Here is a 27,738-nt window from a genome sequence, read left to right on the forward strand (position 1 = left end):
CTTCCGGGAAGGGGAAAGCGAGCCGGGCGGACCAGCGAGGGGACTGGCGGAGCGACGTCCTTCGAGCGCCGAGGCGTCACTTACCGGAAGACCCCGCCTACCGCCTGGCAATGGCTTCGGAAGTGGCTGCCGCTCAGAGGCACGTGGTCCCTTCTGAAGGGCGGGGCTTCCGCACGGCACTAAACGTTTCCAGAGGTGAATCCCGGGGGCGGCAATACTCCCTCTAAGCTTTGGGAGCCCTGTGAGCAAGCATTCTACTCTGTGAGCTTACAGTGCCATTAAAGCTGTGAGCGAGGGATTTGGCTGCTGCATAGATTAGTTTGCTCTGCAGCCATCCTTCCTGAGCTAAGACAAGAATGTGTGAGCCGGAGGCTAAAGAACTGTGAGCTAGCTCACACGAACTCGGCTTAGGGGGAACACTGCTGGGTGGTAGGGGTGGGCCAAGCCACCATCTATAGGGAGCAGTGTCCAAGCCAGGCGCCTGTATCTCTGGGCCGGTGCAAGGCACCTGCCATACTTGCCCTCACCACTGCACTGTGCGCATACCGTTGTGCTTGTGCTCCTCTTTACTGGCTGCACCGACTGGATTGGATTTATACCCCACCCTTCACTACCCAAAGGTGTCTCAGAGCGGTTTACAAACTCCTTTCCCTTCCCCTCCCCACAACAGACACCCTGTGAGCAGTGTTCCCTCTAAGCTGAGTTAGTGTGAGCTAGCTCACAGTTTTTTAGCCTCCGGCTCACAGATTTCCGTCTTAGCTCAGGGAGGATGGCTGCAGAGCAAAAGAATGTATGCAGTAGCCAAATCGCTTGCTCACAACTTTAATGCCAGTAGCTCACAAAGCAGGATTTTTGCTCACAAGACTCTACAACTTAGAGGGAGTATTGCCTGTGAGGTAGGTGGGGCTGAGAGAGATTCCGAGAACTGCTCCTGAGAGAACTTGTGACTGACCCAAGGTCACACCAGCAGCTTCACACAGAGTGGGGAATCAAACCCAGTGCTCCCAGATTAGAGTCCACGCTTCTAACCATGACACCAAACTGGCTCTAGTCAGCTCCTAAATCCAACCCAAACGCTGGATGAAAACAAGTCACATGACTTGCCTAGCTCCATGGGTCCCCAGGGGATCAGAGTTTTTTTAAAAAACCCATCCCCGCTGCCTTCAGCTACAGAGTATTCCTCTGGTTCTGAAAGCAAGATAGGCTAACTCCTCAGTCATGGCTTTCCACAGATCCTGAATCAGAATTTTACTTCTTGGTAAGACATTTTACTGACCTGGATAGTCCAGGTTAGCCCAATCTTGGCAACTAAGCGGGGTTGGCCCTGGTCAGTATTTGGATGAGAAACCACTAAGAAAGTTCAGGGTCTTTACACAGAGGCAGACAATGTTAAACCACCTGTGAACATCTCTTGCCTTGAAAACTCCAAGGGGTTGCCATGAAGTGCCTGTGACTCCACACCCCCCCCCCCACTTTTTTCTAAGGGGCATGTTACAAAAAAGTGAAGCACTTAGCAGTAGCAATTTCATGGAGTGCCCATGGCTTCTTGTATTGTGAGAAAGGGAGAAAAGTACTTCTTTCTCGGCCTGCTCTATCCCATGCATAATCTTATAAACCTCGATCATGTCACCCCTCAGCCGTCGTTTCTCCAAGCTAAAGAGCCCCAAGCGCTTTAACCTTTCTTCACAGGGAAAGTGTTCCAACCCTTTTATCATTCGAGTTGCCCTTTTCTGCACTTTTCCCAATGCACTTTTTCATCCTTTTTGAGATGTGGGGACCAGAACTGTACACAGTCATGTAAAACCACCGATGCTTATTTTCAGTGACACTTTATTCTAGCATAGTTGTTGTCACAGCACACGTATTACCATGAAAAAATAACATCCGAATTTCTGTTCCTCATTTTAACATGGAATATACATATTGATGAGATGAGTCAACAGTTAAACCAGGTGTTAGTCAAATTACCCACTCCTGCCTTGTTTCTGTTTTCTTCATTTCCAACAATTTTACGGAGCTATTTGAAACTATTTTTCCCCTGTTTTAAACTCTGAAGACTTGAGTGCAAAGAAACAATGAAGACTTGCAAGAAAAGGCAGAACAGAATGAGAACTGTAGTTTTTGTGATGATCGCCACACCTCTGAAAACCAGACATTGCCCAGGAGTTCCACAGTGAAGAACATATTTATTTATTTTTATTTACTTAATTTATACCCTGCTTCCCCCCCATGGGGTCCCAAAATGGCTTATCTCATTCTCCGCTTCTCCAATTTATCCTCACAACAACCCTGTGAAGTAGTGTGTGACTGGCCCCAGGTCACCCAGCAAGCCTCCGTGGCATGAGTGGGGATTCAAACCTGAGACCGATTTCCCACAAGCAGCTGCGCCGCCCTCACACTTCCCTTCCCCTGATTGCATTAGTCAATTTCCCACTACTTGCTGCGCGGCCGCATTTTGACCCGCAGCATCCCCTGATTTCCCCTGCGTCTTCACAACCCTTGTTTTTTGAGATCGTGAAGACGTGGGGGAAATTGGGGGGTGCTGCGGGTCAAAATACTGCTGTGCAGCAAGTAGTGAGAAATTGACTAATGCAATCGGGAGAAAGGGAAGCGCGAAGGCAGCACAGCTGCTTGTGGGAAATCAGTCTGAGTCTCCCAGATCTCAGTCCAACACCCTAAACACTACACCACAGTGGCTCTTGCAGATAACCGCACTGGAGCAGCAGGAGGCATTGGTGTATCTACAGCCAGTGAGAAGGCAATGTAATTTCTCAATTGGTGATTAAATTGGTTTCCCCCCATTAAATCCAGAACCCTAATTGTATTTGCTGGTTGTAGCAAATCGAGCTTCCAGGGCATGTCTAATGAAATAAGTACATGGCTCCAGAAAGCTCATTGACACAGTAAATGTTCTAGTCTTCAAGAGAACTCACAGTGTGACTTTCACCCATGAACTGTTTCAGGCTTCCTTCCTGGTTTTGAAATGTTAATGACTGACACAGACAAGCAAATGGAATACTGGCCCTTTGGCTGGCAGTTGTCCCTCCCCTATCATGGAAGGGAAGCTGTCTGCTGATTACATATATATATATATGTAGCGCCTTGTAAGTTAGAAAAGCAAACAGAAACATCTTTCAAAACTGTTCCAGGGATCGTAGACAGAGGAGCATTACGTACAGCTAGCTTCCAGTGCATATTTGTAGAACCTTTCTCCCCAGAGTTCAGTTCCAGAAAAGAAAGATATGTTTTCACTGAATACAGTGTAGGCGCTTTGAAATCACGCTTACTGCTCTAAAAAAGTCACATCTTTAGGACTGTCAGCCAATGCTCCCTCTAAGCTGTGGAGTCTTGTGAGCAAAAATTCTACCTTGTGAGCAACTGGCATTAAAGTTGTGAGCGAGCACTTTGGCTGCTGCATAAATTAGTTTGCTCTGGAGCCCTCCTTCCTGAGCCAAGACAAAAATGTGTGAGCTGGACGCTAAAAAGCTGTGAGCTAGCTCACACCAACTCAGCTTAGAGGGAACACTGCTGTCAACCACCTGGTGAAGATCTCCCAGAATTGTAACTGATCTCCAGACCACAGGGAACAGTTCCCCTAGAGAAAATGGCTGCTTTGGAGGGTGGACTCTATGGTGTTATACCATACCGAGGGCATCTCTAGACCACAGACATCAGTTTCCTGGAGAAAATGGCTGCTTTGGAGGGTGGACTCTATGGCATTATGGTGATGCTCAGGTCCCTCCCTAGGCCTTACCCTCCACGGGCGCCATGCCCCAAATCTTCAGGAATCCCCCAATTCGGAGTTTGCAACCCCAAACATAATGGCAGATCTCTTCCTGCAGTGTATAATTTAAACCAGGGATGTTGAACTCATTTGTTATGAGGGCCGGATCTGACGTAAATGAGACCTTGTCGGGCTGGGGGCCATGTGTGTCATAAAATGTAATGCCAGGTAGCGCAGATACAAACTTTGTAAAGGACACAGACAAACACAGTTAAAAAATTTTAAAACTCTAAATAACACATAAAAAAATGTAATGCCAGTGCTTTACCAGACTCTCTCAATCGCACAGGAGAGGCTTGCCTATCTACCTCTCCTGTGCGACTGAGAGAGTCTGGTAAAGTAAGATGTGATGTAGCAGCAGCAGGACTGGAAAAGGAAGCAGGAAACAGCCAGGGCCTTGCGGGCTGGATTGCAGCCCTCCGAGGGCCTAATCTGGCCCCCAGGGCCACATGTTTGACACCCCTGATTTAAACTGTTGGAAACAACAGCGGAGTGTAAATCTCTCCATTCAGCCATGATGTTCAGAGGTTAGGTTGCCAGCTTTGGGTTGGGAATACCTGGAGATTTTGAGGATGGAGCCTGAGAAAGGTGGGGTTTGGAGAGGGGAGGGACTTCAATGGGTGATGAATGACATTGAGTCTACCTTCCAAAGTGGCCATTTTCTGCAGGTGAACTGATCTCTTCCCCCCGGAGATCCATTGAAATCCCAGGAGATCTCCAGCCACCACCTAAAGATTGACAGCCTTATCACTGGGTAACCTTTGGGCAGCCACTTCCTCTCCCCCTCTCCACCTGGCCTTCCTCAGAAGGTTAATATGAAGGTAAAGCAGGCACAGGGAGAACCATCGACGCCACCTGTTTGTTTGGGCCTGGCTTTTGGTGGCTCATGGCTAGGGTTGAGTTCTCTAGGGGGCTGAGATCTGCATACATTGTTTTTAGACTGATTCTAAGTCAATATACGTATGGTTTAGATTGCCACTATTCTATGCCTTAAAGCAAAATAGATTAGAGCCAGCAGCTAGGGGGCAGGTTAGAAAGGTAGATAGAGAAGCAGATAAGCATGCATGCTAATATGGGAGTTATTCCCCAAGCCCTCGTCTGGTTCAGTCATGTGCACAGCAGTCCCTTTGAAATCAATGGATGCTTAACTACATACTAGATTATGGACCGATTCTGCTGAATGCTGAGAAAAGTTCCTGTTTGCCTTTTTTCAATAGTAAGAAGACAGCTTTAATATGGGGGGAATCTTGTATTTCAAAGAAGACATTTTTTTCCCGCAAAAAGAAAGCAGAACTACTTTTTCTAATTCAGCTTGTTCCAGTTTTTCCCCACCGTCAATGAGACAACGTTTATATTTTGATGCAACAGCAAATGGGACTTTAAGACTTTATGTTTTGCTTTTTTCATTAGTATCTAGTTGTAAACCCGGTGAAGTCCACCTTCGAGATCTCCCTCTCGTTAGAAAAGTCGGCCTTTTCAATCTGACAGGTGGGACTTCCCACACTGGACAGCCAGGCTTTCCTGTAAGGAGAAGAGAAGAGGGGCAGGTCAAGATTAGAAGTATACTGTAATATTCTTTATGTAATATTCGTTCTGCTGACACACTTTGGTGTACTTAAGGGTGTTCTTTTCTACTTCTGTAAAGTTGAACAGTCCTCTTCTGCAGCACCGAATGTTGTTTTCCAACCTGATCTTTTATTCTAGGGTAGCAGCTCCTGTGGGCCACGGTGGCTTAGAGGTTAAGATGGTGAGTTGCCGACTGGAAAGTCAGTAGTTCGGCAGTTCGAGACCCGAGTGCCACGTGACGGAGTGAGCTCCCGTCTCTGGCCCCAGCTCCTGCCGACCTAGCAGTTCGAAAGCAAGAAACTGCAAGCAGATAAATAGGTACCGCTTTGGTGGGAAGGTTGTCTGTTGTGGGGAGGGAAAGGGAAAGGAGTTTGTAAGCTGCTCTGAGACTCCAAGTGAAGGGTGGGGTATAAACCCAATCTCTACTTCTTCTTCTTCTTAACTCTTTCACTGTCACATTTGAATTTTAGTTTAATTTTTTTTGTAATTGTCTTTATCTGCTGGGTTCAACTTTAAAGGTGTCGTCAGATATCACATTTGTTTCCATCTCATGGTGTGAGAGTTTTGCTTCCGTCTTGTCAACGGAAGGGCCAAGGCGGCACTGTTAGGCTCTACTTAGGGCATCAGTTGGCCTTAATCTGGCCCTGGGTTTAAGTCACGTGTTCAGAGGTACATGCACTGAATGTGACATGATAGTCAATGCATGTGTAAAGAAAAATCAAAGGTACATTGTGTTGGATGCAAATGGGTATTCAAAATCAAGTATAAAGATGATGGGACTGTAGAAGTTTACAAAGCACGCCTAGTAGCCAAAGGCTATTCACAAGAATATGAGACTGACTACTTTGAAACTTTTGCTCCAGTTATCAATCACGCAACATTCAGAACACTTCTTAGTGTTGCAGCATCAAGAGACATGATTGTAGAGCATCTCGATCCAAAGACAGCATTCCTCTCAACACAATGTACACGCGTTGTATCTGTGTTTACTGTAATTTATGTCTCTTTTGCCCGGGCAACCATCCTGATGTGTCGGAGTGCTCTGTTTTCTTCCGCTAGAATCAGGATGGGTTGCTGGTGCTGTACCAACAAACAGCTGACTGTTGCTGGTGTTTCTCTGCCGCCTCCTCTAGCTGCTGAACAATGGCTAGTGTCTCCATGGATGTGGCTCTGCCACTCAGCTGGTCAGGGGATGACCACCAGAGGCAGGTCCAGAGCTGCCCAGGTCAATGGACTCTGGATAGCCTCAGCTTTAACCCACAGAAATTGTAACCCTAGTGGGATTTTGCACTTGGCAGGAAGTACCTGACCTGGCCTGGATAGCCCAGGCTAGCCCAATCTCATCAAATCTTGGAAGCCAACCAGGGTCGGCCCTGGCTAGTAATTGGATGGGAAACCCCCAAGGAATACCAGGGTCATGAAGCAGAGGAAGGCAACGGCCAACCACCTCTGAAAGTCTCTTGCCTTGAAAACGCTGCAGGGTGGCCATACATCAGCTGTCACAAGAAGAAGAAGAAGAAGAAGAAGAGATTGGATTTATACCCCGCCCTTCACTTGGAGTCTCAGAGCGTCTTACAAACTCCTTTCCCTTCCCCTCCCCACAACAGACACCCTGTGAGGTAGGTGGGGCTGAGAGAGCTCTTGACAGAAACTGCTCTTTTTCAAGGACAGCTCTGCCAGAGCTTGTGACTGACCCAAGGTCACATCAGCAGGTGCAAGTGGAGGAGTGGGGAATCAAACCCGGTTCTCCCAGATTAGAGTCTGCACACTTAACCACTACACCGACCTGGCACTTTCCACCACCACCAAAAAGTACAAATCCCTGCAGGCGTGTGGTACTTGTTTGTTCATAGTCTTGTGACTTAGTGGACTGCTATGGGCAGCAGAATATATGCCATATCTGTGCTTATGAATTGTGAGCACTCAAGGATAGCGCCTGACTCCTGAAATGCATGCAAAATAGATGTACCAGATGTCTTCAGTTTTGGATACATCAATATCCATGAATGCATTGTTGTTTTCAAATAGTTTTTTTAAACTATTAATTTAGAGCACCTTCCCTCCATATCACTAAGTCCGGCGTAAGCATACTGCACCTAGTTAATGAACTTCTAGCATTAGATTGTGGTAAACCTTGAACGCTGTGCTAAAAAGACATTTATTTAAATGCTCTAAATAAATAAATAATAAACACAATCTAATGTTTTAATATGTTGTCGAAGGCTTGCACAGCCGGAGTTCATTAGCTGTTGTATGGCCATGGTCTTGGCATTGTAGTACCTGACCTGGCATTCCTATGCAAAAGAACCTCCTAAGGAAATCTCCAGTTTGGTGAAGTGGTTAAATGCGCGGACTCTAATCTGGGAGAACCGGGTTTGATGCCCCACTCCTCCACTTGCACCTGCTGGATGACCTTGGGCAAGCCATAATTCTGTCAGAGCTGTCCTTGGAAAAGAGCAGCTTATCTCAGAGGTCTCTCAGCCCCACCTACCTCACAGGGTGTCTATTGTGGGGAGGGGAAGGGAAAGGAGTTTGTAAGCCGCTCTGAGACTCTGAGTGAAGGGCGGGGTATAAATCCAATCTCCTCCTCCTCCTCGTCACAGCCTGGGAAACTCCTACAAGATAACGACTCAGCCCTACCCCACCTTCCTGAGTAGATATAAATTACCCACCTACCATTTTTCTTCTCACATTGACACAGAGAGTACACCATTGTTCTGTGTTATACCTCTGAGGATGCCAGTCACAGCTGCTGGCGAAACGTCAGGCCGTACAATGCCAAGGCCACGGCCATACAACCCGGAAAATCTACAGCAACTAACAATCTAATGTTGTTTATCATCTGGAAAAGCTCGGGTTTGTTCATAAGCTACAGACAGACAATTAGCTAGGAAGAACAATGGGAGTGTCATTTTATTCTGGAGAGTATCCAGACCACCTGGGAGTCATCAAGAAAGATCCACTCTGACAGTTTCCCAGGTCAGAATTTGGAGATTCTCTTTAAATCCACCAGTTGATTTCAGAATAAACAATGGCTCTTTCTCTAGCCCACCTCTCCTACCCTGTCCTTTTATCTGTTGTCCTCTCCCACCTCCTTTGTAGCAGATTTGGAGTCCTCCTTGCTCTTGCAGAAGGTAACCCCAGGAGAGAGAAGTCAGGACCAATGCTCCCTCTAAGCTGTGGAGTCCTGTGAGCAAAAATTCTACTTTGTGAGCTCCTGGCATTAAAGCTGTGAGCGAGCGATTTGGCGACTGCATAAATTAGTTTGCTCTTTCGCCATCCTTCTTGAGCTAAGACAAAAATGTATGAGCTGGCGGCTAAAAAAACATAAGCTTAGAGGGAACACTGGTCAGGGCTAATGCTCCGTCTAAGCTGTGGAGTCTTGTGAGCAAAAATTCTACTTTGTGAGCGACTGCCATTAAAGTTGTGAGCGAGCAATTTGGCTGCTGCATCAATTAGGTTGCTCTGGAGCCATCCTTCCTGAGTTAAGACAAAAAATGTGTCTGAGCCGGAGGCTAAAAAAACTGTGAGCTAGCTCACACTACCTCAGCTTAGAGGGAATGCTGGTCAGGACCCTCTCATCTTCCTGTTAAGCCGTAGATCTGAATTTAATGGCAGGGGAGGAGTCTTTAGATCATGACCTCTGCTGATATGGGGTTTGGTGCAAATTTGAATTTCCAAATATACATTTCTCTAGTGTCACTTTGGGTATGTATCCTTTTGATATTTAGCTACGGCTACATCACCGTGATTTGTTTTCACTGGCAGCTGGAAAGGAGCTCCTCCTTACTAGCAAAGGTCTTGATCCTGCAATGGATATCCCTGCAGATTACTGCTTTAATCCCCTATATGGGATTCCGCTGCATGTGATGACGCTCCACGTAGGTATGGCATCCTCTCGCCCACAGAAGCTGGTAGCAAAAGGAAATGCTTTCTGCATTGCTGAAAAAAGCATCCAGCATCAGCACAATCTGTTTTTAACTCACAGCGTAAACGACTCATGTTTTATTTTTACATAGTTTTGTGGAAGGACCAGGCGGTTTGCATGAAAGTGCCCTCTCCGGAACAGCAGAGCGCCATCTACGACGTTGTTCTCCTCTTGCCAGCATCCTGTGGTCAGAATTAAGTTGGGGGAGGAATCACAGAGTCACGGAATGTTAAGAGTTGGAAGGGACCTTGCAGGTCGTCACCTCTGGGAGCACCTGACTTGTAGGCAGAAGGTCCCAGGTTCAATCGCTGCCATATCCTAATAAAGAAGAGCAGGCTGGGAAAGACTCTTCTCTGAATAGCACTTGTCTACCAGAATAGACGATGCTGCGCTGATGATCTCAGAAGGAGGCAGTTGTTTATAAGCAGATTGATATTTGGTAGGAAAAGAGAACCCAAAGCATGTGTGGAAATTCAGTGCCGGATTTACGCATAAGCTAAATAAGCTACAGCTTAGGGTCTCGCAATCTGCTGGGGCCTCAAATAAAAACAATATAAAAATGATTTCAAATATTAAAAAGGCATATATATTTTAAATTTTTCTGGGACCAGCTGATGTAATTTAAAACAGTAGGGGGGCTCTGGGTTTTGTATAGCTTAGGGCCTCAACAAGTCTAAATCCGGCCCTGTGTGGAATACAAGGGCAGACTCTGTGGTCTTTTAGTAGCCTTTCTGCCAAGAGGGGTTCCTGCTCTCAGTGCCTGCCTGTTGGCGCCGGTGGCGGCAGCTCAGGCTCTCACTTCTCCTCACCCCTAGGACTGCCTCAGGGACCTGCAAGAAGCTTGTGGGAGAGGGGCGATCCTGGTGGGAGTGGTGCCCTGCTGCTGCCCCTCTTGATCTCCTGCCTGCCCAATGCTCACAGAAGAAGAAGGAGAAGAAGGAGGAGGAGAAGAAGGAGGAGGAGGAGGAGATTGGATTTATACCCCGTCCTTCACTCAGAGTCTCAGAGCGGCTTACAATCTCCTCTCCCTTCCCCTCCCCACAACAGACGCCCTGTGAGGTAGGTGGGGCTGAGAGAACTCTGACACAAACTGCCCGTGAGAGAACAGCTCTGAGAGAATTTGTGACTGACCCAAGGTCACTCCAGCAGCTGCATGTGGAGGAGTGGGGGATCAAACCCGGTTCTCCCAGATTAGAGTCCACACTCTTAACTACGACACCAAACTGGCTCTCTCACAGTGCCTTTTTATGGTCTGCCCAAGCACAATGTTCCTTTGTTTGGCCCCGATCGATAGATTTAATTGTCTGCAGATGGGGCCACCTTGGAGAGCCAGCGTGGCACAGTGGTTAAGAGTGTTGAATTAGTATCTGGGGGACCTGGGTTTGATTCCCACTTGTGCCATGGAAGCTTACTGGGTGACCTTGAGCTGATCACACTCTCAGCCTAACCTACCTCACAGAGCTGTTGGGAAAATAAAATGGAGGAGAGACCAACGATGTGAAGCACTCTGGGACCCCATCGAGGAGAAACGTGGGGTACAAATGAATTAAATGTATTAATGATTGTGATAGTGTTGATTTTTCTGTGTTCACCACAAAAGTATGCTGTGCTTGGCCACTCCCTCTTGCCTACCTCCGGTTTGTCTCAGTTGTGAATGAGTGAACACGTCTGCCTCACTTGGTGCAGGTCAGTAACACATAATAGTTAACAATGTTGTATGTGTGGTGTATTCAAAATTAGTTACATGAATCGCTGCATTAACGTTCCATGTTAAGCTTCGAGCCAGACGAAGGCTCCTCCGAACTAACGCACTATTGGTCGCTCCACAACAGCGACCAATCAGAACTGCACCAATTCCCTGAGAGGGAAGAGCCATCATTGGATGGTATCCGAGCAACCTCATTGGTTACTTTGTGTAAATAGGCGTGGCTACATTAGCCCGGGAATGTTTCAAAGGAGCCTAGCTCCCGATGTTAATCTGTTCTGGTTATGACTTCTTTCAAGCGCTTGTTCGTACCTACAATAAAGCTGATCACTTTTGTTGAAATCACTCTCCGGATCTTTGTTAGTGGCGATCTAACAGTATGTGTGCCAGCTGTTAAGATACACAAACTACAGCCCTGACCTGGATAGCCCAGGCAAGCCTGACCTCGGAAGCTAAGCAGGGTCGAGTCGGGCAAGTCCTTGGATGGGAAGGCCTCCTTGGAATACCAGCAGTCGGGAGGCGGGGGCAGGCTTTACTCAGCCACCTCTCTGAATATCCTCCAGGCCCCCAGTAGGGGTCAGTCACCAGAGGTCGCCAGGACTTCCAGGTATGCGTACAGTCAGTCATCAGTTGCCATGACTTTCAGGTGCACACACACTCGCGCACACATATTAAAAAAATACAAAATATATATTTACAAACTACAGCCAGGTGATATTCCACTCTTGCCTTGGAGATCCCATTGTACACGTAATTCACACAAATCCACCCACTTTTGACTGTAATTTTTACAATCTACTCTTCCCACTTGACTTGATTCCATTGCATAGACATACAACCTCCCTACCAGCAGCTGCCAATGACGATTATAGTACCTGATGGAGCTGACTAAAGTTCTATGCATGGTAGACAGAGGTGGTAGAATTCAGCATTGTGCTGTCCTAATACAGAGATACAGATGAATGGGAACACAGATTAAAAAGGCCCCTATGCCCCACTGAAAGATGGCTTATATTAAGCTTTCTGCATCTGAAATAGGCAAACTCGGTCTCCAGTGGACTTCCAAAGGGAGAATTTCAGAGTTTGGGTAGATCGCAGCAATCCGTCATGGAGTAAACCGGTATAGGGCTGCCATTTCACACATGGCTTTCCCCTTCCGGTAAAGAGCTGGATCTGAAGTGGTTTGCCATTTCAGACTGCACCGCTTTTCCCCCCGCCGTTTTTCACCCGCACGGCGATCTCCAACTTTTTTTTTTAACGTTCGCTTTAGAGTGCTATAGCGCTATAACACAACACTCCAGGCATTCCAATGGGGGCAGGCAAAAAACGGCGGGGGAAAAGCGGGGCAGTCTGAAATGGCAAACCGCTTCAGATCCAGCTCTTTACCGGAAGGGGAAAGCCATGTGTGAAATGGCAGCCCTATACCGGTTTACTCCATGACGGATCAAAAACGGCTTCAAAACGGGTTAAAAAGGGTAATGTGAAATTCCACAGTATCTTTACCTTTAGGAGTGCCATTATAAACTCCTGGAAAAATATTCTGGCAGAGAGATCAGTATCTAGTATACGAAACTGCCTTATTAAGAAGTCAGGGCCCTCTCTCCCACATCTATTCTGAAAGGCCTCAGGGCTCCAAAATTGTTGAGGAAAGGCCTTGGATCACTCTGTGACCCGAGAGCCTGATTTAACTGAAGAGAGCAAGCAGGTGTTGCTGGTCTACGGCCCCTTTTGTGCTGTTCCTTTTATAGGATAGTTGCGGTGCTCGTCTCCGTTTAAAAGCCGAAGAGCCATCGCTGTCCGAAGACGTTTCCATGGTCATGTGGCCAGCATGACTAAACACCAAGGCGCATGGGATGAATACAAAGAATACAAGAATAAAAGAATACAAAGGCACTAAAACCAGGGGGAAAGTACTGACACAGTGAGTAAACTGACAGAAGAAGAAGAAGAAGCAGCAGCAGGAGGAGGAGACTGGATTTATACCCCACCCTTCACTTGGAGTCTCAAAGCGGCTTACAGTCTCCTTTCCCTTCCCCTCCCCACAACAGAAATCCCATGAGGTAGGTGGGGCCGAGAGCGCTCTTTCCAGGTTTGTCCTTGAGAGAACAACTCTGACATAATTATGGCTTGCCCAAGGTCATCCAGCAGCTGCAAGTGGAGGCGTGGGGAATCAAACCCGGTTCTCCCAGATTAGAGTCTGCACTCCTAGCCACTACACCAAACTGGGATGAGAAGCTGACCTGAAACACCTCTGCGCATGAAAACTGGAAAATCATCCCAAATTCTAACTGCAACTTGCTTTAAAGCCAGACCTTTAATCACTAGTTGCATAGATAACTGATCAGCCAGCCACACAGTCCAAATTTATTCTGATGATTCGTCACCAGGCAACATAATATCGTATCAAGGCTCAGCACTGACCTTGAGCTAGTCACATGACCACATCAAGCCGCCGTGCAACAAGTCAAACCCACTGCTCGGTCAAGGTCACTATGGTCTCGTTTGGCTGGCAGCTAGGATCCCAGAGATCTTTCACCACTTGCTACCCAGTCCTTTTAACTGGAAAGGGCAAGAAGTGAACCTGCAGCCTTCCAAAGCAAAGTGGACACTATACTGCTAAAGAACAGTCCATCTCCGCAAAACCAACCTACTTTGTAGGGCTGTTGGAAGAGTAAAACATGATAATCCTCATGTATGCCTCCCCCCTGAAAGTCATGGGGAAAAGCATAGGATTTAAAGGTACTCGTCTAATGACTTTCCCAATAACCCATTACAACAGCTGAGATGCCTCTCGGACGATTCCCAAAAAATCCTGTAGATGAGCATATATGTATCTGTGGAACCTCGACTGAGGACCCGCCACATTATGTTTTAAATTGTCCCTTATACTCAGAACCAAGGGAAAGATTTCTCGCCACTATATTGTCTCCATCCTCATTCGGACTCTGATAGATTAATCTTTTCGCTCAATCTCCTGGGAAAATAAGAGCAAATGTAGCAACTAGGAAGGTATCAACTGATAACAGCCGCTGCTAGTTAGTTTATTAGAAATTACCGGATTTTAAAGTTGACTAAATCTTAGATAATGTGCATTATATTGCCATATTTTATCGATGTATTTTATTGTTCTATCTGTAAGTACATTTTATTATAAATGATTTCAGACTGTGAAGGCCTATGGCCAAATGCAATATATTTTCTGCCTGCCTACCATTACAACAGTTTCTCTGCTTTGAACGCTGATTACTGATAATTAAAACATTATGATTCCTAAACATCTGAGTAATTTCCTAATACATACAACCAGGGGTCATTTGGGGGGGGGACGCAGGGGGACGCCATCCCCCCAGGTGAGGTGCGGGAGGGCGGGGCCTGGAGCTCCCTGCTGGTGCCCGCTGGAGGTCGCCGCCGGCTGTGGGGAGGACACACTTCCGGTGATGTCAGAGGGTGTGGCATATGCTAATGAGTTATGCTAATGAGTCCCCTTAGCTCTTTTTCTACGAAATGACCCCTGCATACAACACATTTACAAGGCTAGGGTAGAGAACGTTTGGCTTCCAAGTATGTACGACAAGAACTGGTACAAAGTGTTTCTACAGGAACGACTCGGGAATGATACAGAAGATTCCCTTTCACTATGATACTCGTGTTCATTCTCTACCTTGGCTTACCCTTCATTTCAGCTTCACTGCTCCTGCTACCCTTTCCTAAATCCAGGGGTCATTTCCTGCGGGAGCGCACAGGAGCGGAGCTCCAGCAGTAAGCTGCTCAGGGGGCGAGCACATGCAACAAGCCCCGCCCCCTGCTCCCAGCAGCCCTCAGTCAGGCCACAAGGAGCAAGAAGCAGCCAGTTAAGTTGCACAGTCCCCCCAGCCCGCCTTCAGGGACAAGCTCTCCCTCCTTTGTGAGGGCAGATCTGTGCGTTCCCCTCCCCAATAGCTAGCAATCCAAAACAGTCCAGTGGAGCCTGAGCGGTAGGTATTGCCTTCTGACACACTTTCGGTGATTGTCAGGGTGTGTGGCATATGCAAATAAGTTATGCTAATGAGCTCTGCTAATGACACCTGCCTAAATCTCAAGGATAGAGGCATGATGTGACCAACAGACAGCTTGAGTGTGGACCACATAGCAGTGCCTGGGGCCTAAACTGTGTCTAGTTTGTAGATCCATCCTTTTCATCGGCAAATACATGCAACCAGTTCATAATGTCACCATGTAGCATTCAAAGCACAAGATATCTCAGCAGGTCCCAACCAGTGTTCCCTCTAAGCTGAGTTAGTGTGAGCTAGCTCACAGTTTTTTAGCTTCCAGCTCACAGATTTTTGTCTTAGCTCAGGAAGGATGGCTCCAGAGCAAACTAACTGATGCAGTAGCCAAACCGCTTGCTCACAGCTTTAATGCCGGTAGCTCACAAAGTAGAATTTTTGCTCACAAGACTCCACAGCTTAGAGGGAACATTGGTCCCAACTCTATCTTCAATCAGGGCTCTTTTTGTAGAAAAAGCTAGCAGGAACTCATTAGCATAATAGGCCACACCCAACACCAGAAACCCATTAGCATATTAGGTCACACCCCTGACGGCACAGCTCATTAGCACATTAGGCCGCACCTCCATGTTACCAGAAGTGTGGTCCTCCAGCCACACCCACCTTTTGCTTGTTATTCTGTTTACCTTGTTTGTTGTCAAAACCCAGGGCCTTTTTTTGTAGCAGGAACCCCTTTGCATGTTAGGCCACACCCCCCTAATGTAGCCAACCCTAATGAGTTTCTGCTGTTGGGTGTGGCCTATTATGCTAATGAGTTCCTGCTGGGTGTGGCCAACTTGGGAGCCAGCCGAAACTCCGTTCCTGTGCGTACGTGCCCAAAAATAGCCCTGAATATGGTCCTTTGCTTAGGGCCAGAAGACAAGCTGAGGGAAACCACATTAGAATAATATCATGCATGGAGCCCCACCATCTAGTGAGAGAAAGAGGTGCTCTCCAGGACACAGGACACTTCACAGGCTGAGTGGACGCATGCAGTGAGAAGCCTTAAGGCGTTACTGCTTCTCCCCTGGAGCCATGCAGTGTTCATTCAGCCAGAGGCAATTATCTGTAGATCTTATTTCGTTACGTAAGGAAGGGAACAGAAGCCTATCTGTTACACATCTGGATATGAAAACTGGTGGCAATCGTTGCAAATTTTGCAAATCCTGCCAAAGCTTTAATTAATTAATCCTGACAAAGGGGACCCTTGGTAGCATCTGCAAGAAGGCTTCCTATGCCTTTACCACTCGGGAGCAGAAAAGGCTCCCAAGGGCTGGGGCGGCCATGCTCGTCTTCAGATCGTCTTCACACCTCTGTGCTCCTCATCCAAGCCAAGCAGGCTTCAGCCGGGCATGCTCAGAATTCACACCTGCTCATCTCGCTATAAGCCAAAGCCAGAACACCAGCTGTTATTTGACTTCCCAGGGGAACCATCTGGATTTCTATGGACTGCAAGAGCAAGTTCTGGCCTGACATTTTTTTTTTACACATTCTGCATGGCTCAATGAAGCCCTGAACATGGTCTGTGCAGCCCTAGCTTCAACACAATCCTCCCACACGGCCTGACAAAATTATTTGTTAACTTGCAGAAACATCTTAACCCAACTTGGCGAGTCAAGCACAGCCAGCACACACCGAGGAAACAGTACTTACATCTCATTTACTTTGTCTTCTGGGCCCTGAACTTGGCCAGTAACCGTCCCTTGTCTGGAATTTCTAACCCAGCCAACCACTCCCGTTCGCCTAGCTTTTTCCTCTGCATACTGGTTTGGAAGACAAGAAACAGAACGAGAGATGATATCATAACAGAATTAATTCAGTATCCAGAAGTCTGATATCCCAGGCAGTTCTTAAATTTCAATCTCGTTTTATGACTTCTGTTCTTGGGACCAGCTTTCTTCTCAAATGATCAGTATGTATTTGTTAAATCCTGGGTTCTGGACACATTGCAGTGATCAGCTCTAGTTGATTTAGTGATTTCAAGAACACTACGAGGACTCAATTCCAGGGCTTGTTGCCCTGCTTATAAAGCATGCAAAGACCACATCCTAACACACCCCACTCACAACGATAGACTGTTTACATTACACTACTATACTACTGGTCAACTTCAGGATCCTGGTCAGCTATTGTTCTGAGGGAACAAGCTCAACCTGTTCCAGGTACTGTTCAGGCTCAATACATAACAGTATTAATTTCCCTTATTTTTCCTGCCAGTTCCGGACTTGGCACTGAAAAAACAACCCCTTTCTTAGGGGAGTGAGGGAATGTGATTTATTTTGTTTCTTGCCGTAGTTTCGTGAAGTATCAGGCAATTCCAGTACAATGCTGTGATTTACCCTTCTGTGAAATAAGTTCCCACCCCATTTGTGTCCAATGCCTTATCTCCGGTTCATATATTTCAATTTATGTGTGGAAAAGTTCAGAGACTTTTCATATCAGCAAAGAAGCCTCATTACTTTAGTAATGTCCAGAAAATGAAGCAATGGGGTTTTCTTGACAGCTTTTGAGATTTTTCGGATTATTTTACTCTTGGGGAGTTGTTATCCTACCCCAAAAGGCTCCCAGCAAAGGGTTAAAAAGAATTAGTAACATCCTTTCAAAGGTGAGTCCAGCCAATAATTCCAAGGTCAGATTAGTTTGTCAAGTTAATAAATTTATTTTTGAATGTAACATATTTATGACCTATGTTGTTCACTCACCCCCTCCCCAATTGAACCGAAACAGAACTAAGGCCAGCCCCCCGGGGCGGAAAAGGGGGCGCCGGGGGGGGGGGGGGGGGGAAGCATGGCTGTTTGCCCTGGAGCAAACTAATGTGCGACTGCAAGATCAGACGTCCGGTTGAGGTCCCGTCGAGGTCCCGTGGCTAGGCGAGAGGTGCCGATCACACCACAGGCAAAGAAGCAGGGCGGCGCGGCAAACAGGGTTGTTGTTTTGTTTTTTTACTTTTTAAAACTGAAGTGTGCGCATGCTCCGTTGGGTGCTTGTGCGCATCCGTGGAGCCTTGGGGGGAAAAAACCGACCTGTTTGCAAAGGGACATGGGCGGGCGCCGGATGCCACCAGAAATGTGATCAGACGCCCGCCCTTGCCCCGTGGTTTCCACGTTTTTTGCCGCGCATCTTCGGAGGGAAGCCTCGGTTGAGCCACGGGAGCTCTACGCTTCCCAGATGTGGCGGTGAGATCGCGCCTGGAAAATCCGCTTATCTTCCGTCTCTCTAGCGTGGCTACTGTTCCGTGTGACCGCAGCCTAAGCTTGTCATTCTTTTCAGCTGGGAAAAAGAAAAAGTGTCCTCACTATTTTGCATGCTAATTTAACAAACCACTCCTATCTATACAGCTATGATCTGTGATTCCATTTCATCGTCAGACGAAGTGGGCGTGCACACAAAAGCTCACACCTTGAATAAAACTTTGTTGGTCTTAAAGGTGCCACTCTGTTCTCTAAACAAGGTAAACACTCTCGGTAGGACAAGCTGAGCTACCTGAGGCACACAGGATCTAGATCGACAGTAGAGAAGCAGAGGATAAAGCTGCCATGTGTGGCTGTCTGAACAGTCGCCCAGGATGCTGAACACGTGAAGGCACCTTATACAGTCAGACTATTAGTCAAGGTCAGTATTGCCTTCCCCGACTGGAAGCACTTCTCTGGGGCTTCAGGCCGAAGCCTTTCATATCATCTACTAACTGATCTTTTGGCTGGAAATGCTGGGGTTTGAACTTGGTGCCTTCTGCATACAAACCATATGGCCTACCAGTCAGCCGTAGCCTCTCCCAAGCTACAGCTTCTTAAAACACAACCCTGAGGGAATTGCAGGGCTATTTTTGGGCAGGAACGCACAGGAACGGAGTTCCGGCTGGCTTCCAAGTTGGCCACACCCAGCAGGAACTCATTAGCATAATAGGCCACACCCAACAGCAGGAACTCATTAGGATTGGCTACATTAGGGGTATGTGGCCTAACATGCAAAGGAGTTCCTGCTACAAAAAAGCCCTGGGTTTGGACAACAAACAAGGTAAACAGAATAAGAAGCAAAAGGTGGGTGTGGCTGGATGAGCACACTTCTGGTAACATGGGGGTGGGACCTAATATGCCAATGAGCTGTGCTGTCAGGGGTGTGGCCTAATATGCTAATGAGTTTCTGCTGTTAGGTGTAGTCTATTATGCTAATGAGTTCCTGCTGGGTTTTTTGTACAAAAAAAGCCCTGGGGAATTGTATGATGAAAAGAAAATGGATGCAACTATGCATCATGTTTTTAAATTGCAGGATTGGAATTTTGCTTGGTTGCCAAACTTAGAACTATAATATAGAATTCTAGCATCCATGGCCATAGGGTCCACATCTAAGTAATTATATTTCACTGGGCTAAACCATGTTATTTTAGCATTCCAGACCCATATTTACCTCATAATCCCTTTCCACAGTAACTCCCATGTTCCTTGGGAGAAGTGGAATCAATGCCCCATATGTTCTTCCGCTCCCCCTTTCATCAAGTTTATAGGGATAAGCTTATCTCCCCCCCTCTTAGATAGGCCAGCACCTGTGGCGGATAGTGCTGATCTAGGGAGACTTCTGACAGAGGAAAATCAGCAAAACTCCAGACAAATAGCTAAATTCTGCTTGCAGCTGGTAAAATCCCACAATAAAAACCCTCAATCACCTTTTGCATGACTTATAATTAGTTTAGTTTTAGACATTTTCATAGTTATTCTGATATAATGGAATGTTAAACTTTTTATTTTTAACATTTTAATGGTTTTAAGGTTATATGTCTAAATATATATTTTTGGACTGAAAACTAATCTGTTTGTATTTAACGAATATGTATTATTTTGACAAATGGTCTTTGACCGTAAATAAACATCAAATGTGACGATATCCCACAGTAACTACAAGAGGATATGAGGATAACAGCACAGGGGAAAATAATTGCAAATGAACTTTATATCACATCCCAACCCAGCATGGTATAGTGGTTGCAGCACTCTACTAGGATCTGGAAAACTCGGGTTCAAATCCCATGAAGTTCACAGGGTGACCTTGGGCCAGACACTCTCAGCCTAACACATCCCACAGGGTTGTTGTGAGGATAAAATGGAAGAGGATCACAGCACATGTTTGTAGAGGTGGTCTTTTGCACTGAACAAGCAAACTCCAGCTATGGCCTCACACACAGCAGCTGAGATGGCCTGTGGTACTTCAGACTACCAGCGGGAGCTCACATGATTGAATACACATATATCATGGGGGGAAATCCCTGTACGCAGAAAACTAGTATGTCAGGGGAAAGGATGCCAGACTCTAGGTCTTTTTTTGTAGAAAAAGCCCAGCAGGAACTCATTAGCATAACAGGCCACACCCAACAACAGAAATTCATTAGCATATTAGGCCACATCCCTGACAGCATGGCTCATTAGCACATTAGGCCACATCCCCATGCCTTCCCTTGGCTTGCCCGGGCACCCTGCAGCTGTGGGGATCACGGGCAAGCCAGCCCTTGGAGGAAAGGGAAGGCAGTTTTAACTGCCTTCCCTTGGCTTGCCTGGGTGCCCCACGGCTGCGGGGAGCACGGTCAAGCCGGCCCTTGGAGGGAAGGGAAGGCAGTTTAAACTGCCTTCCCTTCCCTCCAAGGGCCGGCTTGACCGTGCTCCCCGCAGCCGTGGGGCACCCAGGCAAGCCAAGGGAAGGCAGTTAAAACTGCCTTCCCTTTCCTCCAAGAGGGGGGGCTTGCCCAGGCTCCCTGCATCCGTGGAGTGCCCAGGGAAGCCAAGGGAAGGCATAGGGTGTGGCCTATTATGCTAATGAGCTGTGCTGTCAGGGGTGTGGCCTAATATGCTAACAAGTTTCTGCTTTTGGGTGTGGCCTATTGTGCTAATGAGCCCTCGGGGTCTCACCTTCCCTCTGGCATGTGCGTGCAGGAATCCCTCCCACCAATATTTATCACATTTATATCCTGCCCATCCCGTAAACGGGCTCAGGGCGGGTTACAACGTTTCCATAAATACATTAAAATTTTAAAACACATTATAAGCATATAAAATCAATACTCATAGCTTGCTGTTGGGAGAGTCTGGCCCATTGATGTAGGTAGATATGGTCGGTTATCAGTGGGTGGGAGACAGCAACCCCGGGGGGGGCATATGTGGACGCCCGCAGCCTCAGCCAAAAGCTTGGCGGAAGAGCTCCGTCTTGCAGGCCCTGCGGAACTGCATAAGATCCCGCAGGGCCCTGATCTCAGCAGGGAGCCTGTTCCACCAGGTTGGGGGCCAGGGCGGAAAAAGCCCAGGCCCTGGTCGAGGCTAGGCGGACGTCCTTTGGGCCAGGGATCGCCAGGAGATGTTGATTCTCAAAGCATAACGCTCTTCGAGGCGTCTATGGGAAGAAGCGGTCCCTTAGGCATGTTGGTCCCAAGCCGTGTAATAGAACAGCATTCTACTATGTGAGGCCCATCTGCATTTTTGAAGCAGAGTGACCAGGACACTGATTTAAAACCCCGTCTGCTGCTTATGAGAAGTATACCTCTGTTTTAGGGATGTAAGTCACTTTTCTGTTTTTATTAAGAAACAGCTCACAAGCACCTGCTTATAAACAAAGGGCTACTTTAGAAGAGGAGGAGGAGATTGGATTTATACCCCGCCCTTCACTCGGAGTCTCAGAGTGGCTTACAAACTCCTTTCCCTCCCCCTCCCCACAACAGACACCCTGTGAGGTAGGTGGGGCAGAGAGAGCTCTGACAGAAACTGCCCTTTCAAGGACAGCTCTCATCAGAACTATGGCTTGCCCAAGGTCATACAGTTGCTGCAAGTGGAGGAGTGGGGAATCAAACCCGGTTCTCCCAGATTAGAGTCCGCGCACTTAACCAGTACACCAAACTGGCTCTTTAGGCATGCCCAAGCCCTTGCTTGTTCCCAGTGGGGAGCTCTTTTTTCTTTAGCCAGTTTGGTGTAGTGGTTAAGTGCGTAGACTCTAATCTGGGAGAACTGGGTTTGATTCCCCACTCCTCCACTTGCAGCAACTGTATGACCTTGGGCAAGCCATAGTTCTGATGAGAGCTGTCCTTGAAAGGGCAGTTTCTGTCAGAGCTCTCTCTGCCCCACCTACCTCACAGGGTGTCTGTTGTGGGGAGGGGGAAGGGAAAGGAGTTTGTAAGCCGCTCTGAGACTCCTTTGGGTAGTGAAGGGCGGGGTATAAATCCAATCTCTTCTTCTTGCAATTCAGAACCCTGTGCTCTGTCACAACCTGCTTTGAAGCTTGTCTCAATTTCAGGAAGAACCTGCCATGCTTTATTGTGGGACTGCTGTACAACAAATACAGAAGCCAAAGGCAACTGGGTCTCAGGCTAGCATCACTGTACTTTGCATTCCACTGGAAAGAACTAAAATGGAATATAATTCCAGTCTACATATTTTAACAAGTTCTCTCTTTCCTTTGGAAGCATAAACCATTTTGTTGTTGAAGGCTTTCACAGCCAGAGTTCATTAGTTGTTGCAGATTTTCCAGGCTGTATGGCCGTGGTCTTGGCACTGTAGTACCTGACATTTCGCCAGCAGGTGTGACTGGCAGCCCCACAGTGAAACGGAAAGATGGGGGTTCACATTGACACAGAGAGTACTCCATCTTTCTATGTTATACCTCTGAGGATGCCAGTCACAGCTGCTGGCGAAACGTCAGGTCCTACAATGCCAAGTCCACGACCATACAGCCCGGAAAATCTACAACAACTCATAAAACCATTTTGTTTTCAAAAGGGGGCTCTGTTCACAACTGGCAAAGGTTGGATCTGAACTGTAAAGAGTGTGGCTTTAAAAAATCAAATCCTGTAGGTAGGGTTTTTTTTAAAAAATATTTCACAAATCTCTGAAGCTCCACTCAGGCAAATAAAAATGACAGCTTGTCTCTCTATTCAATAGCTCTTATCAAGATTCAAAGGCTCATGAAATTTCCAACCACCTACAGTCTTGAGCTTGCAATAATCACTAAGAAGTTAGCAGATGAAACCATGCTCTGGAATACAAGCAACTTAACAGCAATTTAAATGGACAGCTCATGTTGTTTTCACAGTCAATGCATGCGCTCCATCTAAGCTGTGGAGTCTCGTGAGCAAAAACTACTTTGTGAGCTGCCGGCATTACAGTTGTGAGTGAGCGATTTGACTACTGCATAAATTAGTTTGCTCTGGAGCCATCCTTCCTGAGCTAAGGCAAAAATGTGTGAGCTGGAGGCTAAAAAACTGTGAGCTAGCTCACACTAAGCTTAGAGGGAACACTGGTTAAGAGGCAAAGGGCCCTGTGCCATTTACTTACAGCAAAACCTGATTTTATGAACTATCTGAGGACATAAAATAATGTTCAGAAAATTCTGCAGCTTCAGATTATGGTAAGTATAGTGTTTTCGGTCAGAAGAACATAAACTGAAACACTTATGTTGATTTATTTTTCAGTGATATTGTACATAATCAACACCAACAACTGTTTGACTGTAGAGACTAGACCGTGTCCCCAAGTAAGCTGTCTTAGTATTTTATTTGTATGAGTCTTATTTTGATTTGAGAGAACTAGCTATTTTCTGTGCCGCCAAATCTCTCAGGCTTTTCAGGAAGAGGAGTTGCACAACGTCACTTTCTTTTTGATCTTCCAGCCACTGCAGAGCAATCTCTAACGCATTGTAAGCTTCCGAATGGGATGGACCGGGGACGACTACGGTGTTGTAAATACTCTCAGGATCAGAGTCCTCCTCTGTTTTGAAATTTGCAAACTCCTGCTTTAAGCACTGAGCAGCTGACGGATCAACAGAGAGTTTCTCCTGATGAATGCCAAGATGGTGAATCCCATGGCGCGATTTGAATCTCGCCAGCCACCCTGAACTGGCCTTGAAGTCAGGGTTACCATTCAGTTTCCTGTTCATTTCTAAGGCCTTTTCACACAGAAGTGGGCCTGAGACTGGCTCGCCAAGACTTCTCATGTGGGAAAACCAGGCATAGAGAGCATCCTCTAACATCGAGTTCTTTGCACATTTCATTGTTTTCCGTTTCTTCTTCCCGTTTTCACTGCCCATGGTTGAGACAAAATGCAAGAGGTTGTCTTTGTTTTTCTTCAGCTGAGAAATGGTCGATTTCCCAATTCCAAATTCCTCTGCCAGCACGGTTGCTGTCTCGCCTTTTTCCAACCTTTCGACAATTTCTATTTTGCTTTGGAACGTGAGCACAGTTCGCTTGCGTTTCTTGGTCATTGTGAAAAATGGTGTGTTGCCCATACGCAGTCTTTCCATGCTGTTATGTTCTCAAGGATGGAATACGGGAAGATCAGTGTGCCCAAACCTCAAGTCCATGCAAACTTTCTACAATGCTTTAGTTCACACACATAGCACCTTGGTGGGTTTTTTCGTTTGCTGGCTGGATAAGAATGCTCCTAGGTTTAGTCATTCATGCAGCTAGTGTTCATAAAATCAGGGATCTACTGCATTGTAAAAAGGCTCTCCAAGTTTACGACACACACCACATACATGTAATACTTAACTGAGCAGCTAAGCATCAAAAACTTGGCAATGCAGACTCTTGGGGGGTGCTACACAGGTCACATGCTTTATTTCCATTGCCAAAATATTAAACAGTAGCGATGCAAAACTGGTGTACTTCGCGTTGTCTTACCATTCTGAAACACACACCTACAAAAGAATTTTAGAAAGAAAATTAAATAAATGCCAATTGTTCAATATACTAACAAATTATCTTTCAGAAAATAGGATGCCAGAAGTATTGCAACAAGTCCAGGTTTGCTGTGCTGTTTCACTATAATGGTGGGAAAAAAGCATGCAGAATGGTCGAGAGGACTATGAGTTTTGGGAAACTAAAGACAGTTGCTCTAATCTAGCAAGGCAGGTAAGCACCTGTATTGTGCCGCTCAGCTGAGCCCAGCTAACCTTGATAGATGCACCTGTTGATGCTGATAGGAATGCACACTGGCACCTGGGGCCTCTAGCAACACTGGCAGATATTTTATCTGCCGCTTTATCATGTGAGTTTTGTATGAAGTTAGGTTCTTAAATCAGTGATTTATGTTAATATTTGTACGGTTCTAATTGTCAGATTTGAAAGTTGCCCCAAGGACTCTGTTGGGCAACACTGGCAGAGTTCCATGGTATAAATGCAATCAATCAAATACAGGAAAATTGGAGCCAGAGTGTTTTAAGGCCTCCTTTTTGGCTCATCTGCTTATTACAGCTGGCAGAGGTAGAAAAATGGAGTAATGCTGTGCAAGCTATCATTTTTGGTACCAGGAATGGTGACTATTTGCCCAGTGTCATTATAATGTTCTTCTACCAGTAGTCAGTCTACAGTTCCTTGCCATTTATAAATATCTGGTGTCTTTTCTTCAGCCCCTGTTAAGCTTAAGTCATGAACCTGATCCAAAGAAATTCAGGTCTACAGTTCCTGCTCAGTTCCAGACTCTCTTGAGACCAGCTTCACAGCCTCCATGTCAAATAGTGGAAAAAAGAACTTATTCATCATGCAAGGAAGGGGTTCTGTGAGGAAATCTATTATAGATTCTTAGTTGTTCAGCTACCAGAGTAACAAGAACACAAACTCAACTCTAGAACCAGAGAATCATGGTAATTGTGAGCTAGAAGATCACTTTGAATAAAAAGTCTCTATATGTAAAATATGCAAAATGAAACGGCTTCTGAAAGCCAATATATACAGTGTGTGTGTATCATGCTGGTTGTCATCCTTACACTGAGGGGGTAGTTGCAACAGAACACTTGTGCATTAAGGATGCAGTCCTAGAGATATAACTGGTAACCAAGTTCCACTGAAATAAACATGCTTTTTTAACAGGTTTGGTATTTAGCTCAGATATTGTCATCAGCAAGCTGAAAACTGTATATCTGTGAATGTTCTAACATTCAGTTTGCCATACAGATGCAAACATCATAACAGAATGATTCAGCTGAGTCTTCAGTTACCATAATTCATTGTCCAAAAATTCAAAAAGTTCTACTTTCTGACTTCTCTTCACATGCAATCCAAACCCTCCAATCTATGTTTTTGGAATTCATTCTCAACCTGTCCATTCTTAAAAAATTGTATGCTACCTTTCTAACTAATTGCCTTATAGTAGTAATAAAAAAAGAGCATATTGAAACACATTAGATAAAATATATAAAGAGAGATGCCCCTTATTTCCATGTAAACCTGTTTAGCATTGGGATGATAATTGACAGAAGTTAATTTTAATGCACATATTTTGGATTACACACAATTCTAACTCTTATGGTGTGAACAAGACCTCATCCCCAACTGAAAAAAATTGGCCGCAACCCTCAGTCCACTAGGGAGTATCCCATTGAACTCAGTTGTACTTATTTCTGAGCAAAACTGCACGTATATATTAAGAGCACTTCCCCACATGCTTTTCCTGGTAGAGCTTCTCAATGGCATGCAGAAGGTCCAAGGTTCAATCCCTGGCATCTCCAGTTAGTTGGTGATGTGATCAGGTAGTTGGCGGGAAACAACTTTGCCTGAGACTCTGGAAAGCTTCTTGCCAGTCTGTGCGGACAATATTGATCTTATTGGGCCAATGGTCTGATTCTGCAGAAAGCAGCTCCATATGTACTTACATAAATGCTCCCACTAAGCTGTGGAGTTTTGTGAGCAAAGACTCTACTCTGTGAGCTACCGAGCGGGCGATTTGGCTACTGCATAAATCAGTTTGCTCTGGAGCCCTCCTTCCTGAGCTGAGACAAAAAATGTGTGAGCCGGAGGCTAAAAAACTGTGAGCTAGCTCACACTAACTCAGCTTAGAGGGGACACTGGTCTCCCCCATACCTCCTTACTCTGCCTCGCCTTTCCCTCCTCCAGTATTATTAACTACTAGTTTATTGGGTTAGCAGTTAGGAACCCTTTTGAGAGAGAGAAACGGTTTTTACATCTTCATGATGTTAAGTCCTATTGAGGCTTGGGGGAAAGGCTGCTTTCAAACCAGAAAAAAAGGAATGGAAGTTTTTGCTCAGAGCAGAAAAGGGAACGGGCACCCAAGGGCGAGTCCTTTGCCCTTCCCCAGTGCCTATGAGACAGTCCTATATGCATGGGCACTATGCCCACCGCTGTGACGTCAGTCCGTGCTGCCCTCACCCCCGCTTTTCTCCTTGACCTGCAGAGACCTTTTCCCACACATGCGTATTGCGCAATTTTATAAGGTCCGTATAACCCCCTCCCCACGGCAACATCACTCGCGCATGCGTACCGCCGTCTCTCTGCCAAGCTTTTCTCTAGACACCCGAAGGGGGACAGCCTCGCGCATGCGCAACCGAAGCGAACCTCTCTTTCCCCTTTCCCCCCAAAAATTCCCACCCACCCCCCTTCTTCTCTCCCCCCCCCCCCCCAGCTCACCCTGCACGTGGCCGAACACTTCGTAATCCACCGATTTGAGAACACCAGACATGATGCTTGCACGGAAAGGGAACCGGCAGCCTCTTGTGAGGAAAGGCAGAAAGCGACAGCTGAAGATAACCGAGCGCGGCTCTCACGGTCTCAGCTGGTAGGAGCCACGGACGGCAACGCACGAGGCTCAAGCTTCAAGGGATAGCGACCGCCCACCAGGCTCCTTCAGAGCATGCCGCTGGTGCTATCGACGGGTCCAGCCGGGGAGAGCGGCGCAAAGGAAACCAGCCCCCTCCTTCAGTTACTGTTGTTCCTTTTCTGTTATCAAGGGAAAGATCCGCGGCGGCGTAA

The 27,738-nt window shown here is 46.6% G+C and overlaps 1 protein-coding gene across 2 annotated transcripts; it reads right to left on the reverse strand.

Moving 5' to 3' along the window:
• Positions 1-4,451: 4,451 nt before the first annotated feature.
• LOC107118783 (acylphosphatase-2-like) lies at positions 4,452-27,547 on the reverse strand. Of its 2 annotated transcripts, XM_015421157.1 has the most exons (4): positions 27,397-27,547; positions 24,655-24,671; positions 16,662-16,771; positions 4,452-5,305 (listed from the first exon to the last, which is right to left on the reverse strand). In XM_015421157.1, the coding sequence occupies exons 1-4, from the start codon at positions 27,446-27,448 to the stop codon at positions 5,191-5,193; spliced, it is 294 nt and encodes a 97-aa protein (XP_015276643.1). In that variant the 5' UTR covers positions 27,449-27,547; the 3' UTR covers positions 4,452-5,190. The 2 variants fall into 2 exon arrangements, with proteins under 2 accessions (XP_015276643.1, XP_015276635.1); XM_015421149.1 differs by lacking the exons at positions 4,452-5,305; positions 16,662-16,771 and having other exon boundaries at positions 23,511-24,671; positions 27,397-27,467.
• Between the last annotated feature and the right edge of the window lie 191 nt (positions 27,548-27,738).

The sequence above is a fragment of the Gekko japonicus genome, unplaced genomic scaffold, assembly GCF_001447785.1.
Source record: "Gekko japonicus isolate JY-2015 unplaced genomic scaffold, Gekko_japonicus_V1.1 scaffold644, whole genome shotgun sequence".
Taxonomy (NCBI): Eukaryota; Metazoa; Chordata; class Lepidosauria; order Squamata; family Gekkonidae; genus Gekko; species Gekko japonicus.

Bases quoted from the DNA above. Each gene is read 5' to 3' on its own strand.
- LOC107118783 (XM_015421149.1), bottom strand. From the start codon at position 24,275: ATGGAAAGACTGCGTATGGGCAACACACCATTTTTCACAATGACCAAG.